Source organism: Carassius gibelio, chromosome B12 (assembly GCF_023724105.1).
Source record: "Carassius gibelio isolate Cgi1373 ecotype wild population from Czech Republic chromosome B12, carGib1.2-hapl.c, whole genome shotgun sequence".
Classification (NCBI taxonomy): domain Eukaryota; kingdom Metazoa; phylum Chordata; class Actinopteri; order Cypriniformes; family Cyprinidae; genus Carassius; species Carassius gibelio.
Window position 1 is genome coordinate 4062271 of NC_068407.1, and position 21059 is coordinate 4083329.

Consider the following 21059-nt stretch of genomic DNA (forward strand, 5'->3'; position numbering starts at 1 on the left):
AGTTTGGTGCAAATATGTCAAAGTGTTGCAGAGATACAGCCTCAAATGCATTTTGGCACCCTTCCAGCAAATTCGTTGATGCGCTAAATGAGAACCGTTACGTATATCGACACAAAATCCATAACTTTTTGCCAGCATGGTCTGAAGATGATGCACGTCAAATTTGGTGAAAATTGGGCTAACGGTCTAGGAGGAGTTCGAAAAAGTAGGTTTTCAACATTAAGCAAAATGGCGGACAGGAAGTAAGGCCAATTTTCACATTATTGGTATCAATACTCTCGGCATGACCCACAGAATATAGCGAGACCATTTTAATTTTAATAGACTAATTTATTCAAAAGTTATTAGCATTTATGTGATATTTCATTATAACTATTGGCCACAAGGTGGCGCTGCCACCAAACTTTTTGAGTACCTTCAGGGCATGGAGCCGAATATTTTTGTAATTATTTGCGAAACGATACGATGCTGCGTTCAAAAAATACAGCATTTTAAATCATAATTCAAAATGGCCGACGCCTAAAATGGCCGACACAGGAAAATTGGATATCATTTGACTCGACATGACTCACTGAATCTAAAGAGACCAGTTGTGTGATTTTTGGCCAAACCATTCAGTAGTTATAAGCCAAAATATGCATTTTTCATATCTCCTGACCACTAGGTGGCGCTGTGTCGAAACACTGCAGGTAGTCTCAGTTCATGCTTGTTATAACACACGCCAAGTTTGGTCTCAATATGACAAACCGTTGCCGGGATATAGCCTCACGTGCATGTTTGCGTGCTTTTCGTCAAATTTGTTTACGTGTCATTCGACAACAGTTGGACGAATCAACTTGAATTCCATAACTTTTTGCCAGCATGGTCTGAAGATGATCTGAGCCAATTTTCGTGGCAATCGGACTAACCGTCTAGGACGAGTTCGAAAAAGTAGGTTTTTCGAATAATTGAAAATAGCGAAAAAACTAAACCTTGCGATTTTTGAATTTCGGGGTTCATTCGACTTGGCATGAGCCAAGGATTCAGAGGAAACAAGAATTTCCATTTTCTGGCTTACGGTTCAAAAGTTATTAGCATACAAACATTGAAAGTTTGGACAAGTGGTGGCGCTAGAGAGTAGGAGATAGAGACTTCAAATTTGCTATAGTTAATGTTGGGACTGTCCTCTATCAGTGTGCCAAATTATACAACTTTCCCGCAATCGGTTCTATGGGCTGCCATAGACTTGCGGCGGAAGAAGAAGAAGAAGAAGAAGAAGAAGAATAATAATAACGCCAACGATTACAATAGGTGCCTACGCACCTTCGGTGCTTGGCCCCTAATAATAAGAACGCCAACAAAAACAATAGGTGCCTCGCACCTTCGGTGCTTGGCCCCTAATAATAATAATAAGAACGCCAACAAAAACAAGAGGGTCCTACGCACCTTCGGTGCTTGGCCCCTAATTACAGCAATTAATCAATCCAAGTTCAGAGTGAAATGGGTGAATTAAAATGACTGCCTGCTGTTGCAGACGCAGGTCAATTAAATGATGTCATGCCGTGCGGAGGTCTCACAGCATTGGTTAATTGTCTTTGTGAATTAGACCCTTGAGACAGAATATCTGACTGCACTCGCCTCATTCACTAACACCGCGATTGGTTAGCACCTGATTATTACAGCCAATGAGAGCTCTAGAGACACTTAAACTAGACTTGTGGTTAATGTTGTCATATAATTTTCCAAACTATTTTAAAACAATTCTGTAAAAATTCTACAATGGAGATGAATGGATACTTTCCCCACTGCCTAATCCCTTTTTATGTATGTAAACATATATTAAACATAAACTATATATTTTTAAATCCACAAATGCATTAATGGCAGTATGGTATTGTATGGAATCATATTCGCGACATGCACATTTTTTTATTTTCATTGTGAGATATAAGCAAATTTGAGTTTACAAAAAAAAAACTTTTTTTAATAAAATAAAAAGTAAAGTAATTGAGTAAAAAGTCAACAATTCTGACTTTGTCTCTCAATTGTTAGTTTATATCGCACAATTCCAACTTTTCTTCTCAGAACTGGGAGCTTATTTTTTGACGCTCAACTTTTTCCCCCTCAGAATTACAATTCTAAGTTGATATTTTGCAATTATGAATTATATAAATAATATAATTATTGGGGGGGGGGGGGATCTGAATTGTGAAAAACTCAGAATTTTTATTCTGAGAGAAAAGTCACAACTATCTTTTAAAACTTATTTTACAGGCTTCCATAGTATCAGAGTATCAGTCTTTTGAGTAATAAAATCTGGACCCCTTTGCATCTCACTCTGGCCAGTAACCACCCACTTGTACTGGAAGAGACCACTTGACCTAAAAAAACATGCATGCCTGTTACTAGTTTAAGCATTTTTCTCTAAACAGAAGGAGCGCTGGACTCAAAGTAATTAAAAGTAATGCTTTATTCAGAACCTGGCTGATTGTAATGGCCTGAGTCACCTGCTTAGTGCCTAGACTGAAAACAACAGCGAGCCTACACAAGAGTACACAAAAAGTAGTCAATACAAATTACACAAGGTCAGAGCAAGGAACAATGAGAGCACGCAGTCGTCTTTTTGAGGCAGTTATTCAAATATATTCTTCATTGAGTAGAAATAGTAACATGTAGTGCTGGCTCTGTGCCACGCACACATACACACACACACACAGACTGACACATCTGTTTGGTCTGACCTGGTCATCCACTTTGTGGGCTATAATAGTGGCTCCTTCCTCCAGTTCAGCATCACTTAATGGCCGAATCCGCAGGGCCACCTGCAAAACAGTAAAGGTAATGCACTGGTTTCAAAAAGTATTTGAACCCTAAACTATTTTTTAAAAAGCATGCATTCCACTGAATCGAATAATAATATACCAAATGGTACAAATGCTTGCAGTAATTTGTATTTCAAGGACATTTCCATATGAGTTTGCAGGAGAAATCGATTTTGCACACAACCAAAGTTTCTTGTGCTGAAATAAACACTGACGGGTCACGGTCTACAATCTAAGTATTTAATTATGCAGTATGAATATTATAGCTGGAGGCTGTTATTTCTTGTAGAGCAACAAATGCCATCATTTAATATGTTAACTGGAAGCGGAAAGACCAGTTCTGTTATGTTGCTCACAGCCAACACCCAGATAAAGTCACTGCAAATGTCTCCACCTAAATATGGGCCACAGATTTACAGAGCAATTTTTTATTATCATCATCAAACTGGCTTACAAAGGTACGTGACTAACTCACATTTACATTAGCTAAAGCACAGTAATGATGTATTACAGTGGAAGAAGAGAAAAGGAACTTAAACTGCTGCTGTGAATTATTGAGAGGAGGGCAAAAGATCACTAGAAAACAGGTATTAAGCTCCCAGAGAATCTAAATATAACATGTTTAGACTGTCAGACTGAAATCTGTCCAGGGGTTTTAAGTATACAAGATGTCAGTGAATGAAATGTGACTATAGAAGTAAATCAAATCCACTTGTTTGCATTAACTTGTGTATTTCTATCACATATTTCCATATAAAGTTATTAGCTAAACAGTCGAAACTCTGACATTTCTATACGGTATGCACACATGTATAGTTGATGCATATTTATTTATTGTTAATATATATATATATATATATATATATATATATATATATACACACACACACACATATTTATTGATGTCCATATTTAGATTTCATGGGTTATATAACTGATCATATATAATGTATTAATGTATTTTGGATCATTTTAAATTGTTCTGCAATGTAAGAAATTTGTTTTAAAAAATATAAACACTTCAGTCTCTCAATATAAGCTCATAGGAACTGCATTCATAATTATAAACAGAAAGATAAAAATACAGCTTATAATAAAGTTAAGATGAAGTTTAGAATGTCCACCAAATAACGTGTGAACTACCCACACACACATAAAAAGCGTTATGCAAAGTTATTGATTGCATACAGTCTTTAAGAAAACTGTAAAGATACAAGACATGCAGATAAAACATGAGCGAACTATATCTCATAATACACATACTGTGTATATGCACACATTGTAAATATATACTGTAACTCTACAAGCGCATCAGAAAGCATAAATGTATATATAGGCCACTATATCTAACATTATACATATATTATTATTATTATTGGTTGAAACAAAATCTACAACTACAAGATGTTGTTAGAATATAAGATATACATTTAATGATACACACGAAAAAATATGTATAGCTACACAGTCTTTAATCTACATAGATATACAGTATACACATGTCTGGCTGAAGACAGTCTACAAACTCAAGTGCAGGTAAATAATAAGTTACTGGACTTCACGTACTGTCAGCTGATGATCCTTTGATTCCCCAGTGTCCTTCATCGTAATGGTTTGCGGGACGTTTTCACTGCTATTTGTCAGCTAAAACACGCGTGTCGCGTGAAGAGAGCACAGCAGACGCCGCGCGGTCATGATTCACGCAACAATCCACCTGCGCTTCTCTCTCTCTAGATTTTAAAACACGCTGAACGGTCAAACGTGGGTCGCGAGCGTTTCTTCAACGCCAGTGAAGTCCGTCAGGTCCATGTTCTGAGGGTGTGTGTTTCTCCACCCACAGTAAACCGTGCGTGAGTGTGTTGTGTTTGTGATGTCCTTAGAGATGAGCAGTCACGAGACGCGTCACTCACCGCCGCTGATGCTCCTTCACTCAGGTGGACAGAAATTCAGAGGCAGCAGCGAAACCTGCTGGTCAACAACTGTACTGCAGATTTCTTCCTCCAATTTCTATACCGTGTATATAAATGTGTTACTTAAAAATTTTTCTTTATTTTTAATTATTTATTTTATTTTAGCCTTTGTCTCAATGGAAACCCATGATGTTCGCATGCCCCTCAAATTACAAACAAACAAATACATATTTTATTTACTGAAAAAGGTATTAATAATACAATCAGAGGTCTGCTCATTTTCTGCAATTTTTTTTTAAAGAACTTGATTTAATTGTCATGTTATTGACCTATTTACACAATACCAGTATTTTAATGAACAGACTAAACTGTTCATTAGATTTTATTACCAATAGTCACTACCAGTTTCACAATTCCATTTCAGACAACATCATCTGATGCTATTTTGAGAATACGAAAAATTAACAAAAGACTGACAACTGCTAGATTAATTGCAATTATCTCACATTAATCAAATAAAAATGCTTAATGTGTTTTATTAATTTAGACATGATATAACTCAAACAATAAGTATCCAGCTGCATTTTGTCCTTAAAGTCAACATGAAATCACCAGTTTCCTTTCTTAATGCACATTCCTGAAAAAGCCAAGTTAAGTTTATTTGTATTGCACTTTTCATAATACACATTTTTTCAAGGCAGCTTTATGGAGTTTTCTTCTTTTAAAGGACAATATACCATTAGTTTTGTGCTCCTGGAAATCTTTCTCTTCACACACACCTTTCACACACACACACACACACCCACACACACACACAAAAGACAGATCAAAAACTATGAGACCAACCAAATTACTTTTTTTTTTATCCAATTAGCTGCCTAGAAATCATGTGAGACACATAAAACAAACCTAATTATAAACCCCCTCTTTATTTCCAAATAACTTCGGTCCTTGAAAAGGCCAAAACCATTAATCACATGAGCCTTTGAGAAGAAAAGCCTACAGCGATACACTTCTGATGCTCACGTAAGCTCAAATGCATCCTCACCGATCACAGTGGAGCACAAAGCATTCTGGGTACTGGCGAAATAGACTTTATTGATTTTTTTTCACAATAGAGCTTTTTCACCCCAGCTGTCAGGGTTATATATAGAGCCCGGGACCCTTATCTTGTTGGAGCAACAGTCCAAACATGGGGTGTAATTTGTTTAAGCTCAACAAAGGGGGCAATTTAATGTGACAAAAAAACCTTGATTAAAGATTTTAGACGTCATATACAATATTGTGTCTTTTTATTGTGTAAATTACTTTGTATTCAATGTACAAAATGTTAAGATTAGCCAGATGTTTGTTTTTATTAAACTGATCAAAAGTAAAGGCATTTAGAATCAAAGAATCTTAAAGGAAAAGTATCACGGCTTCAACAAAAATGTGATGCAAACTCAACTGTTTACAATGTTGATAATAAGTAGAAATATTTATTGTGCATATTAGATTTGAAGTTTGAAAAAGGTGATGAATTGCATTATGTCGCAGAATATCGCAATATATTTAAAATGGCAATGATATTGTATTATGACACAAGTATCATAATAATATCGTATCGTGAGGGCTCTGGTGATTCCCACCCCTATTAGATATCGACATATGTGACCCTGGACCACAAAACCTGTCATAAGTAGCACAGGTATATTTGTAGAAATAAACAACAATACATTGTATGGGCAAGATGATCAATTCTTCTTTTATGCCAAAAATCATTAGAACATTAAGTAAAGATCATGCTCCATTAAGATATTTTGTCAATTTCCTAATATAAATATATAAAAACTTAATTTTTGATTAGATGTGTTGCTAAGGACTTAGTTTGGACAACTTTGCAGGCGATTTTCTCAATATTTTGCTTTTATTTCTTTGCATTTTTTATTTACTTTTTTCATTGTTGTATTTCAGCCAAATGTTGTCCTATAAACTATACATCTAAAGAAAGCTTATTTATTCAGCTTTCAGATGATGTATAAATCTCAATAAATAAAAAAAATATACATTTACCCTTGTGTCTGGTTTTGTGGTCACATCCCATTATCTTGCACTCAGATGCTATACAGGGCTTCATCACAAACCTGTGAGAAAAAAAAACACACACACATTTATTGTGGCATTGTCACTATTTCTTAAAATACACAACACTGTGATATGGGACTATGAGATGGTTTCCGTACAAGAAATAGACATTAAGCACCAACTTTAAGGCTGAGCGTTGGGTCGTTCTGTTTAAACAAGATGTCCCACATGTCCAAGGTGCTGTCTATCTTTACCGTGAAGAAAACCGAGGGTCTGACTGAACTCCAACAGACATCTAACAGATGGGCCATGTCTTACCTGCAAAAACAGATTAGAAATACTGGCACATGTGCACCAAATACCATTTTTTAAAAATATTTTTAGAAGCCTCTTATTCTCAAGGTTGCATTTATTTGATCAAAAATACATTAAATGCTGTAATATTATATAGCTATATAAAAAAAAACGGTTTTCTATTTCAATAAATGTGACCCTTGACCACAAAACCAGTCATATGTAGCATGAGTACATTTGTAGCAAGAAAAGATTATGTTCCATGAAGATATTTTGTAAATGTCCTACCATAAATATATTTAAAACTTAAATGGTAACATGCATTGCTAATGACTTAATTTGGACAGCTTTAAAGATGATTTTCTCAATATTTAGATGGTTTTGCAACCTCAGATTCCAGATTTTCAAATAGTTGTATCTCAGCCAAATATTGTGCAATCCTAACAATCCATACATTGATGATGATGATATATTAATCTTAGTTAAAAAAAGAAGAAGAAAAAAAGACCTTTATAACTGGTTTTGTGGTCCAGGGTCACACATATTAAGATATAATTTATTACTGTGATGCAAAGTTGAATTTTTCAGTCTTCAGTGTCACATGATCGATTCAGAAATCATTCTAGTATGCAGATTTTGTGTTCAAGAAACATATTATTATCAATGTTGAAAAAAATTTTGCAGCTTGATATGATTCTATTTAATTATTTTTTCTAAGGATTCTTTGATGAATAGAAAGTACAAAAGAACAGCTGCATTACTTAAAATGAAACTATTGAAACTAAGTGATAACTATATTGTAACAATGCAAAAGTCTTTATTGTCTTTGCTGAATATAAACTTATAATGGTAGTGAGAATTAGTTGTAGACAGGATCTCTATGGCTGTGATCGATGGTGGACATCTCTACCGACTGGCTGCCTTTACAAGTGTCCCCAAATGCTGATAATGGGTTAAATAACAAAATGGTCATGCAAAATTTTTACAAAAAACTCAAGGTTATTAATGTGCATTTACACAAATACATTTACAGATGCCATTTCAAAGCACATACTCATTTCATCTTTGCATTCAGTGCCATAGACTATTAGTCTAGTCATTAGAATTTACAAAGAGCCACATCTGTTTTATCTGGCAAATGCTATTCAGACAAGGTCAAAGGTACTTTTTTCCCATTAACCATATTTTATTAAGAACTAAAAAGCGACTGAGGCTAATCTAATTACACCACTAAAAGAGTTCAGATGGTCATATGTGTTTTGCTTGTTGGAATAGAACATGATTAAGTGACCGAGAGCCCACCCGTTTGTCCTCTGTAGCTTCCCCCAACAAAACTGTGTGAAACTTTTGGGTTCTACTCAAGACATAAAAGTGGAGATGCAGGTTTTGTTTCAGTTTTAATGCTGGTCTCAGCTCAGGCTCGGACATTTCCTCGGCATACTGAACTGTCACATTACAGAGATCTCTCTTTCTGTGAAGCTTGCAGCGAGGGACATGTCTGGCAGAATGTCCACATGCAGCTCTGAACAGTCGGAAAAGTTACACTGGCATCCAAACTCACTGCTCTGCTTTGCGTACATGAGCACAATCTCCATTTAAGCTAAAGGTAATACATGTTAAAATAGGATTGTGTAAGGATGTAACCAGTCGTGGCCTAGTGGTTAGAGAGTTTGATTCCTATATACATATATTTTTTGCTTATATATGGCGCCAGTAGAGGGCGCCATATATCAACACTCATAATGCACTTTTTTTTTTTTTCATGAATTATAAAATAAATATACGAAGGTTAAATTAAATTACTTTCAACATTCATTCAATCATATTCTCTCTCTTTCAAACTGAAACCATCATATGAGAAATCATCGTATTTCTGCGATAGCTCTTGGGTGTGCGTGATATAACAAACACATTGTGTAGATATATACCTCCGTATACAGTTAAAATAGTAGATCTTAACCATAAAGTAACGGTTTTCACAGAATTAGAATTATCAGGTGGTGGCTGTTCAGGTTAAATTGTCATGTAATTTATACAGATTAACACTTGGCCAAAATAATTTTATATTTCTGTAGTTTCATAATTGTTACATTTTGTTGCATAGTCAAAAATAGTGTTTTGTGGCAGCATTGTCATTGTGACAACAAACCCCATGTGTAAAAACATGCCCAGCTAGATAAGTTTAGTGTCTGTACATGAATGTTACTTTCAGAAATAACAGTTACACTCATAGATCTTAATTAAATTCAAAATGGTTTTATAATATTTATATATAAATATACTATATATATATATATATATATATAGTAGGTATATGTGTAACTATATCAGTATAAATGTAGCCTGATTTTGAATTCACAAAAATAATGGAGTTGTGTGGATTTCTAGACTTGTGATCTCTACATAAAAGTTGTTTTAGCGTTATGACGACTTTACTTTTTTCGTGATTTCGAATAACAAAAGTTGTTTTATGATTTTGTTTGTGATTTCGACAGAAAAGTGTCTTCAAGAATCGGCTTAAAACCCATCTCTTTTTTTATTTGACCCTCTAACTTTAACACTCATTATTAAAATTATATTCTTTAAAAAATTAACTACCTTTCTAATCTTTTTGTATTTTATTTTGTTTTCATTTATTATGCAATTGTGTGTGTGTGTGTGTGAAGACCTCTAACACTAGCTTGCTCTATTTTTTTAATTCTATCTGTTTTGTTTTTATTTATCATATTATTTTAAAAGCCCATGCTTGTTATAGCACTTATATATCATTGCTCTTTTAGTTTTTTGTTTTATTGCTTCCACTGTCCTCATTTGTAAGTTGCTTTGGATAAAAGCGTCTGCTAAATGAATAAATGTTAATGTAAATGTTATGTAAATATATATATATATCCTCTAAAATAGACCAAAATCAAGCAGTGTCTACAACAGTGCTTTTGTGCACCCAAAGTATTAAAATCAGTTTTTTTTTTTTTTTAATATTAAAAACAGTCTATGCAATAAACCAAATGGATGTGACCATAAATCTCAAATGAGAACACACCGTGCAAGCATCTGTCCAAGTAGCTGATTTTATCAAATAACATACTGAAAATAATCAGACAACAATGATTATCATACATGTTATGTACAGCTGGTCAACAGGTTAATACAAAGCATATGCATTTGTATCACGGGAAGAGATTGGCTCAGTGCTCTCTCGAGTTGATATGAGAAGATCTGCGATTTTAAGTTCCAAGCAAAATAACTCCTCATTCGTGTCTGCTAGAAATGAGGTAAAAGTCAATCAATCAATCAATCAAAGGGAGAGGGAAAGAAAACAAAGGCTTTAGAGGCACAAAACATGCTTCCATTCTTGGCACAAAACACATTAAGAAAACAGAAGAGGCTTCACTTCAAAATCAGAAGATGCATTAGTATCTGTACAGTTAGCCATCATATAAAATGATGACATGTCCATTAAGTCCACACTGCACACTGCTAAAAAATTAAGATACCTTTTCATGAGCAACCGCTTAGAAAATTATCTAGCAAACCTACTATGATGATGCTAGCAATGCTGTACACTGCAGGACTAAATGTCCAGTACACAGAATATTAATACTTCAACCAGTGTCCGCACTTATATGTACACAATCTTTAAAATGGCAAATAGATAACCTTTATAAGGTCATGTACTCTGGTAAGAAAAAAAAAAGCTAAATTTCTATGCCTAAAAAATAGTGGTCCCACTATATTTATATTAGTTGTCTATACCTACTATGTACTTCAATCAATTGTTTGTGTCAGTGTTGTTCTTGTTAACTAAAATTAATTCAAAACAATTTTCATATTGTATATATATCAGAAAAAGGTTCACACTTCATTTTAAGGTGTCCTTGTTACAGTGTATTTGTACCTTTAGGTACTGAGTAATATTAATTAACTACCTGCACTAAGAATTAGGTTTTGTCTTAGGGTTACTTGCATGTAATAGTGCATCATTTATTTTTGTTATAATAAGTATTATAATAATAAATAATACTAAAAACACTGTTTGTGTTCAGTTTGTATTGTAACACTTGCTATTGGAATTGGATGCAGTTAAGGTGAGGGACAGGTTTTATGGTATGGTTCGTTTTAAAGGTTAAGAGTGTAATTTATGCAATAGATTACCCACACACACACACACACACACACACACACACACATATATATGTAAAGCCATGTATGTACACAAGAAGTCCAGTGCATCAAATTCTTAATTTGGGGAAGTCGTGGCATAGTGATTAGAGAGTTTGACTCCTAACCCTAAGGTTGTGGGTTTGATTCTCGGTCCGGCAATACCACGACTGAGGTGCCCTTGAGCAAGGCACTGAACCCCCAACTGCTCCTCGGACGCCGCGGCATGGATGGCTGCCCACTGCTCTGTGTGTGTGTTCATGGTGTGTGTGTTCACTGCTTTGTGTGTGCACTTTGGATGGGTTAAATGCAGAGAACAAATTCTGAGTATGGGTCACCATACTCCATACACCATACTGTCACGTCACTTTAAATGTTAGTACGTACTGTAGTAGTGAAAAGACATTTAATATAAAGTGGATCCAAAATAATTGTGGTTACCCACGTCGAACAGTTTCTGCAGTTGAAAAGGCAATAGAGAAGAAAGACCAACAGTCTGTTTGATGAAAAATACGGTGTAAAAATACAAATAAAAATGATTATTAGGGAGAGGATATTTCAGCACCTCATAAAAAAATCTGTCAGTAGTGATGGAAAAGAAGCTTTGCACCATCAGAATAATTGACGGACACACATTGAGTGCTCTTAGAATGGTGTTCAACTTTCAGACTGAGCTCCTTTGAGATGGGCGCGCACGCATGCTTTCGTGAGAGTTTTCCTTATGTCCAGCGTGTGAAGACCAGAGGACAACAGATCAAGTCTACGCTCGGAAATCCCCCCCGAAGTGTCTGATCTGGTCTTCGGTCATGGAGAGGTAGGTGGCTCTCATGGTTGGAGAGTACTGTGAAAAACATCCACACAGAAGTCACAGACTGACAATATATACATTGCTAAGAATTTGCAAGCAAAAAAAAAAAAAAAAAAAAAAGAAAGAAACATTTTTCAAGAGTGAGATGAAAATGAACTACACTGTTTGTGTTTGGTGTGGACTACAAGTTTGCTGATGATGACGCCAAGGCAGGTTATTTTAGCTAGACTGTAAGAAAACGAAAATTCTAGAATTTACTCAGTCTAAACCTGTAAAAAGTTGTTAGCTAACAAAAGGGTTTGTAAGGCATGCTAGTGGCCACTACAATCCGACAGCAAAATGCTCTTGTAAATGCATTCTGACCTCCTACCAACAGGGGGCGTGCTCTACACAGCTCTTCTGTGTCTAACATACAACATATTGTATGCAGGTATGTCTATGAGGATCCATGCCAGGAGTGAAACAGGGAAAAATATCACCCACAGTGGATTTTATTCAAACGCATGGGAAAAAAAACAACAAAACAAAACAAGGGATGAATTAAAAAGATCAAAGAACAAAGGGACTGGGACAATAATACTGTAATCATACAACAACTTACGCGGTTTCTATATGGCTGAGAGTAAAGCTCCAAAACGAATTTTATTGTTTGGGTTAAAATAAGGAAGAAAAATAAGAACAGAAACATACAAACAGAGAAACATACGAACAAACAAAGAAAAAACGTAAAAGAAGCTATTAGCAGAAGACCTTAGAAAGCCACTGGCCATCAAAGGACAAATAGAAGTTTAAGGGTAGAAATAATCATAGCAAGAGTTTGACGTCAGCATGAAATTGAAATTTAGCCAGTTTACTCAGATTTTTGCCATTAAGCTTCATTTTTGTTATGATGAGCACAGATGAATTATGCACAAGAATAAATACTAAGAAAGTACACTACTGTTAAAAAGTGGGTGTTGGGTCTTTTTATGTTTTTGAAAGAAGTATAAATTATTCAACACAACATTTATTTAAGCAATAATATATTATTAAATACATTTTTTTAGCCATTATAGAAGTAAAATGATCCTTCAGGAATCTGCTGTCATATATTTTGATGCTCATAAAGCATTGTGCTGCTTAATATATATATATATATATATATATATATATTTTGTGGAAACTATTACATCTTTTCTTTTGTGTACAGGAACAGTTTTTATTTGAAATAGAAATAAATTCTGAATGAGAGTATTAATTTCTTTAAATAAAGTACATACTTTTGAACATAAGTGTGCATATGGCCAATTTTGATTTCATGTTGACCCTTAAAATGATTGTGAAACTGGTTAATCTTTGGTATGAATTAGTCATTGTATCAACATGAGTGTAGTGTATGTGTGGGTCATGAGAAGGGCTTGGCCTCTGGAGCCCAACGCACCGAAGGAGGAGGAGATCCCCTCCCGATCAGAGGCACGTTCTCATAGCGCGGGTTTCCTCCAAACAGCGCAGACTGGTTCCTGTCAAAACAAGACAGTGATCAATCAAAAGAGAAAATGAGGCCGAGAGTTCAAGACAGAGTGAAAAAGGAAATCTTTCTGAAATAATAAAGTAAGTGAACTTTATCTAATGTTCCTCAAGAAAGGAAAATCATTCAACATCTCCTCTCTTTTAGATCCAAAAGTTATTGAATTGCACTGTCACACAAAATTCAGACACATCGATCTCAAAGCAGGAAATCACAGAACATGAAAGGAATAAATGGTGTGTAAGGTTGACTGACGGGGGTGCGTTGGTCACAGTCTGTGTTGGAGGGTGCAGGCTGGTCTGGCTGCCCATGCTGCTACTGTAGCTGCAGAAGCTGTGCATGTTGCCCTGCTCTGAATGGTGGGACATCATTCGTCGGGTCTGAGGGTTAAATGGGTCCCCGTCATCAATGTCATCGTAATCTCTATCTCTATGGAAAGAAACAGAAGCATTGTTTATACTGTATGAAAACTATGTACAGCGTGACTCGGCATGCCATACAGAATCTAAACAATCTCATGAATCTTGGTCAAACTGTTTTTCATATCTTTTGACTAGTAGGTAATGCTGTACAGAAACTCTGCAAGCACCTTCAGGGCATGCTTGTAATGACATGTTACAGGTTTCGGCATGCTGTCTTTATGCAAAGGCTTTAACAGACCTGTCTGTAATACTCAATTTACTCCAAAAGAGCTTATTTTATGGATGTTTGATTATAGTTATGTGCACTATAGTCAATGCAAGTGATCTTAATGCATTCTGTGTGTGTGTACTGTACCTGTTGGCAATCTGTCGCCACGCTCTCGGGATGGCACACAGCATGACAGAGAAGGCACAGGCCGCCAGGAGAGAGAACAGAGCGAGATACAGTAACCCCTCCACACCGTCATAACACACACCTATCAGAGCGTCCAGGTAGTCCTGAAAACACAAACATCCCACAAGAGATTTAGATGCATTTAACAAATTGCTAAAATCTCACTAATCTCACAGCATCACATTAGACAGAAGCAGGTGGAACATTACGTGTGCTCCGTACCTTATTGAGTCCTCGGCAGTCTAGAAGTGCAGTTAGCTGATGTAAACTGGCCTCTGAATTATTCAATAAATGCTGAATACTCAGTAAATCTCTCTGAAAAGAACCACACACAATTGCTATGAAAAATCAATACAATACAATAAAACCCATTTTTTCACATATTCACAATTTACATGACATTTTACATTCAATTTCCATATAACAATAAATATAATGTTATATTTCATAAAATTAATTACATATGAAAATATGAATCATTTTACATTACATTAATAGGAATATAAAACAATGTGTGCTATATTGTCGTAAAAAAAATGTCGTAAGAGATATATATAGTGTATTTTGTACATATTTATGTGAAATTCAGTCAATTTTATTACATTTAAATTAATTTTAAATATGCAATGTAAGCCATATTGGATAAAAGCATATGCTAAATGCATAAATATAAATGATTTAATGGTAAAGGCATATTCTGAATAGAGCACAAAATATTAAAGGAATGCACAAGTCTGTGTAGGGCACACTCACCTCAGCTGTGGGGAACAGAGGCACTGCAAACTGCAGGAGACCTTGGATCTGGATCTGCATGGTGGTCAGGGATCTCTGGAAGACAGTCAGGGACTGCAAAACAAACTAATTCAGGATCAGTCTGCTTTGTTTAAGGGCTAACTAACAACATCCACAGTTTACACATCACAGGTTCTGTTCATCATGAGAGGGTCTCGAGTGCAGTTCCACTCTCAACCAGCAGAGAGAGAAACTGCACCGTCCACGGATAAACACACCTGGTCACACTGACAGTATCAAATCTATATAAATGACCATATCAGAAAGGAAGAAAAAAATCCACATAAATAACTTAATATAAAATCTGTAAGAGAAAAAAAAATAAAAAATACATTTTGTCTGGAGGCATGGATATTCGAGGGATGATGTTGTTGTCATAAAAAATAATGTGATTTTTTTTAGTGATACATATGATATCATTATTTAGTCAGGCTTTAGATGTGCTTATGGATAACACACAGACTCCTTGATTTTGTGATGGAATATGACCTAGGCTTTTGTTTTCAAGATTCACCAGCAAGTGGAACAGCAGATAATCAAATATAAAAACCTGATTAAATCTGATTAAATTGATCCACTTTTTGTGTAAAAATTTCACCCTCTTGTATTGATTTGAGAGTGAATTAATTCACTGTGGAAATGTAGCTCTATCTCAGACAACACATGAAAAGTGAGGTAAGAAACAGATAATGAAAAAGCAAAAAAAAACAAAAAAAAACTACTCAACCAAAACTAAAAAAATGACAGAATTAAAGATTTAGAGACTGTGAGACTAAATAAACAGAGGTTAGAAATTAAAGATGAGACCAAGAAAAGGGAATATGATTAAAAAAAAAAACAACAAAAAAAAAAAACATCCATCTCATTACAAAAATAATGTCATAAATTAAAAATGCTGAAGATGCTCTATACAGACTGATAATTTGTATGTGAGAGGGATCTCTTGTTAGGAACATCTTTGCTTCTCTATCTTTGTGACAACTCTATTGATCTGAGAGAGATGTCTACAGTTTCTCTGTTCTCAAGCTGAACTGCAGCAATCTGAGCTACAGGACACTGGCCTTTTACTGCCTGACCTAAAAACCCTGAGAGATGCAGTGAGACAGGAGAAGTGAGGGAGAAAGACACAGAGTCAGGAAACGAGTGAAGTAGGTGGAGAGAGGGAGATTGAAAAGTAACTGTCACAGTATCTGTTTAGAGAATTGAGAACAGATTCAAAGTGGATGTTTTCAAACCTACTGAACTATGGAAATGATGTAAAGAACATGTCAATGCAGTCTATATACAGAGAAGACAATCACATCGTGATGGGACAAGTAAATTAACTCATTTATTATTATTATTATTATTATTATTACAAAAATACTAATAATTCATAATAAATTAATTCATAATATAAAATTATTGAAAAAAGATTTAATCTAATTTCAAAATTAGTATTTTACATATTTTACCCAATGCTTGTTTGTTTTATGCATTTTTGTGCATAAATCCCAAATTAGTGACTTAGGTTTCATTGAAGTTAGGATGCTGTTAATGAATCAATAACATTAGAAAATACAATTTATGACTTGAGCTTGCAGTCTGAAAAGAATATGATGAGAAACAATAATATAAATAAATATGCATGTTTATATTGCATTGATCTTGCTGACATTTAAAAATATAGCATTATGAAAAAAAACGCAAAAAAATATTTTTATTGAATTGATCAAAAATTGTCAATTAATTATCAAAAAATATAGTTATTCGCTATTTTAAGTAGTGCAATGACTCACTTATGTATGGTTCTTTAATAAAAAATAAAATAAAATAAAAAAACAAATCTTGCTTTCCCTAAAGAACCAAAATATATCAGTATTAAGTAAAACAAGAATCAAAACAGCATCCTTAGATTTCTTATGACTCACATCTCTAATGAATTTCCCATTTTTAATAGGAAATTAAAGTACACAGTTCAAGTGATGATTTCTATTAAACAAAGTACCTGCTGAAATGGGTTGGGGAGCGTCTGACTGCAGTACAGGTAATAATGCACAATATCTAGAAAAGAAGAAACAACAAGAAAGAGTGCATTATGAAAAGCATAGAAAGTAAAAGTGACATGTCTTCAAAATCCGGTTATAACTAAGGGGGGCTTTCACACTGGCAGTTTAGTGCGGAACGGGGCACGGCTCGCATGAAAAATCGCTAATGTGAACGATGTCATCGGACCCTGGTGCGCACTGGGGTACCGAACCCGAGACCACCTGGAGAAGGTGGTCTGAGTACAGTTGCTCCCAAACTGTGGCACGGTTCGCGTGAATGTGCAAGCAACACGCACTCGGGTGCGCACTTGTTCAGGAAGTAAAGTATCCCGCGCATGCGTAACACTATCGATATCATTGTTTCATCAACACGCGAGAGAGCCGAGGTTGATTCCACACACTCCTAAAAGTCAAAATTAAATTAATTAAAATGTAATTATTAAAATGAATTATTATACTGTGCATAATAGCATCAAAATAACAAAAAAAAATTTCAACTATGCTCAGTCGCGTTGTGTTCTCCATTAGTTTTCCGTGTGTGTTTGCGATGACGTAAGGTGACTGCAAACGCACATGGGTTTGATACAACTATTGAGTGTATTAATTAATTAATCTTCTGATGGATGACATCCACTATTAACCATTCAGGCTGTGGTACTATTTTCATTTTTGGGTGAAATATTCCTTTAAGTCTTGCGCGCTATGTAAAAGCAGCCTCTGAGGAATCACATTTTCCTCTTGAGAGGCTCTGCCCTCGTGCACCTGAGGGAGCTTCAGTCTGTCTGGTAGTGTAGGAAAATATTATGGCTAAGAACAGGATTAAAGTTATATAATCACAGGAATGGCCATTTTACCGATGTATTCAGTCACAGTGATTATAGAGCAGGATTAAAGGCCTCTCAGATTAACCCGTTAAACTATTCAAGCGCTTGATAGTGTAAAAACGCCATTTCATGCAAATTTGTTCACTGAAGAACTATAATCCCCATTCATAATATGAGATTACAGTGAATATAGAGATGACAGGTGTATATGTGTCCATGTCTGTACACTACATACATTAAGAATAAGAGATACACTCACCTGAGCTGATCACATCTTTTGTTTGGTTCATCAGAAATTTGTCTGGAGCAACACAGAAATCACTTGTGCCCTAGAGCGTAAAACACACACAAAAAGAAACTACAATAAATATAATATAAATATTAAATACAACATATACATACACATATATATATATATAAATAATATTCCCCGTGTTTCTGTTATTTTATTTTATAAAATAAAAAATAAAAAAATCTATAACTTTTTCAGGATTTTTTGATCAAGTGCCAAACTTCAAATTAACTAATTTTGTTTTATAATTTTATACATTGGATTAAATATAATGTTTTGCTGTACAAAAGCATACATTTTTATTTAAAAATATCATACCAACCCCAAATTTCTGAATAATAGTGTATACATATTCAATAAATATACTGTTCCAAAATGCTTGTATAATTGTATTTCAACTAAACACACTTCTGTTACTGCAGGATGTTTAGGGCGATAGGTGAAGGGTGAAGGGGTAAATTGAGACGGGAAGCACACATGGCTGCAAACACACACTCATATACTGTAGGCTTGTAGAATAAACTCATGGGTCCTAATAAACAGCTATCTGTTAGACAGGAAGGAAAACATGACACAAATCACCACACCGACTCTAAACATACTGTATAGGCAACAGGAAGGGATGTCGAAGGAAAAAACAGACATTCAGAAACACCATGCAGACACTCTCACATATAGTCTGTCCATAAACAACCCCAGGCTGTGAAAGGAATACATATTTCTTTCAACAATACATTTGCATTCAGTGATGATATGATTGTACCATTCTACCAGGAGCAATTTCTCCTGCAAGGTAAGAAAACTCAAAACAATTCAGATCAGAATACAAGTGACAGCACAGAAAAGAAGCAAAATAAGTGTGAAAAAGTATAGAAAAAAAATAGTGGTAATATTGACAACTAACTCTTTGCCTCCTCATTTCACAAGTCCACCAAATGTCAATTATTCTGCTGCTTTTAATATTTGAAATTGCACAGCCTTGATCACACTGTAACCCTCCACCAGAGTATTTTTTTTTTTTTCTGCAGTGTTCCATGTCCATCAACGTTCCCTTCATCCGGTCTCAGTGCATGGAAGTTTAAAGATAAGTCCACATCCTGTTGAACTCCTGAGGCTCAATACCTTGTGTTATGCATTAATTCATTAGCCGTGAAGACAGGATCAAAGCCATATGTGTCAGTGTCTAACGCCTGCAGGAAAGATGAGTTCATTACAGAGAACTGAGCGTGTCCACTGATGCTGAAGAGGTGGCACATCTACATTTCTCTCTTAATGAGCTGATAGGGGAAATATTTGCAACCTGGAAGTAAACCAAATTAGTCACACACAGAGAAACATAAATCAGCAGAAATGGTGTGCCAATGAGTTAATATTTCAGTGTTTTTTTTTTTACAATGTTTCCATAAGGTAAAAAACAAAAAACAAAAAAAAAAACAGGCTGCATACCATGGAAGCCCATTTCTGCTGATATGGGATAAAAAATAAAAACGATAGTTGCAACTTTTTGTCACAAGACTTTTTTTTTTCTTCCTAACAGTTGCAAAATGACATCTTGCAATTCTGTCTTTTTTTCAGAATTCAGAGTTTATATCTTACAGTTTGGACTTCATATGAATTCAGAATTGTGAGGGAAACAAAAACACTGAAATGTGGGATACAAACTTAAACTGCAAGAAAAACAGTTTAAGATAATTGAAAATAATTGTGATAAAAAAAAGTCACAATTATCTTTTTTATTCTGTAGCAAAAACAAGCTTCCGTAGCAAGGTTTGAGTTTGCATTATATTATATTATATATTTTATATATATATATATATATATATATATATATATATATATATATATATATATATACAGTTTTTTTTTTTTTTTTTTTTTGCTGTGGAATGTGTACATTCAGTAGTGGTAGAACAGCTGTACAGAAAACACTTGTATTTGGAAATACATTTGTAAGGAACGCATGAACGGTAATTTGTCTACACAGAAAAGCCTCTTTTTTAGCACTAGCTACAAGTTCCACTGACAGGCTCTATTGATTCTTCCATACTGTTAGCTTTTTTGATGGATAGAATTGGTCTGTGGGTAGCTGTTAAACTGCATTCATAAGCTGCCAGTTACAGTTATGAGTAGGAGAATAAGTGGGTGAGTGAGTGAAACAGTTTGTAAGAGAAAATAGAGGGGATATAAAAGTTAAATCAATCACACCCTGCCATAAAACGTTGCCAAAACTGATTTTCCCACGACTCTACAGGGAAGCTCTCTTAGCTCAGTTCTGAGACTAAATGAAAGTCTAATTTAATAATAAAAAAAGCAAAGCAAAAAAAAAAAAAAAAAAAAAAATGCAATTCTTTTTATTTAATCTGAATTAATTTGATTGCTTTCATCTAGACTAGACCAGACCAGAATATCATCTAGACGGTCAACAAAATGTTTTTGTGGAAGTACTGTCTCAATCAAAAAAGCCACCGGGTCTTTTTTACCTGAAGATGGACCTCCATTCAGTACTTACCCTTTCTTTGATTTCTTCTTCGTTCATTGATGTGGTTTAATGAAATCTGCCACTTTTAACTTTTCCCAATTAACACATAAACCACAGCATTTTTGATTGCACACACACACACACACACACACACACACACACATCAAACACAATAAACTGGACTTTTATCACCTCCTTCAGGCAAGAAGACATGAACAAGCTTTTGATAGCGATGGACTGACTGTGACCCGCCTCAAATGCATATAAAAACCAAATAACATCACATA

General features: G+C 34.9%; 2 protein-coding genes across 5 annotated transcripts in view; both read right to left on the bottom strand.

Moving 5' to 3' along the window:
• Positions 1-4724, bottom strand: part of LOC127969210 (kinesin-like protein KIF19) — a 44839-nt gene extending 40115 nt beyond the window's left edge. The window contains exons 1-2 of the mRNA XM_052571017.1: positions 4368-4724; positions 2721-2801 (exon numbers count right to left, since the gene is read on the bottom strand). Of these exons, the coding sequence (XP_052426977.1) occupies positions 2721-2801; positions 4368-4406 (120 nt within the window). The 5' untranslated portion in view covers positions 4407-4724. The remainder of the gene's footprint in view (positions 1-2720; positions 2802-4367) is intronic.
• A 5399-nt stretch (positions 4725-10123) lies between these two features.
• The window catches only part of LOC127969212 (protein tweety homolog 2-like), a 43225-nt gene continuing 32289 nt past the window's right edge, over positions 10124-21059 (bottom strand). The window contains exons 7-15 of one of the 4 annotated variants that reach the window (XM_052571026.1): positions 18261-18330; positions 17138-17193; positions 15112-15216; positions 14581-14673; positions 14320-14462; positions 13798-13971; positions 13456-13534; positions 12637-12663; positions 10124-12068 (exon numbers count right to left, since the gene is read on the bottom strand). In XM_052571026.1, the coding sequence (XP_052426986.1) occupies positions 11988-12068; positions 12637-12663; positions 13456-13534; positions 13798-13971; positions 14320-14462; positions 14581-14673; positions 15112-15216; positions 17138-17193; positions 18261-18330 (828 nt within the window). In that variant the 3' untranslated portion in view covers positions 10124-11987. The remainder of the gene's footprint in view (positions 12069-12636; positions 12664-13455; positions 13535-13797; positions 13972-14319; positions 14463-14580; positions 14674-15111; positions 15217-17137; positions 17194-18260; positions 18331-21059) is intronic. The other 3 variants (XM_052571029.1, XM_052571027.1, XM_052571028.1) reach the window with 3 other exon arrangements.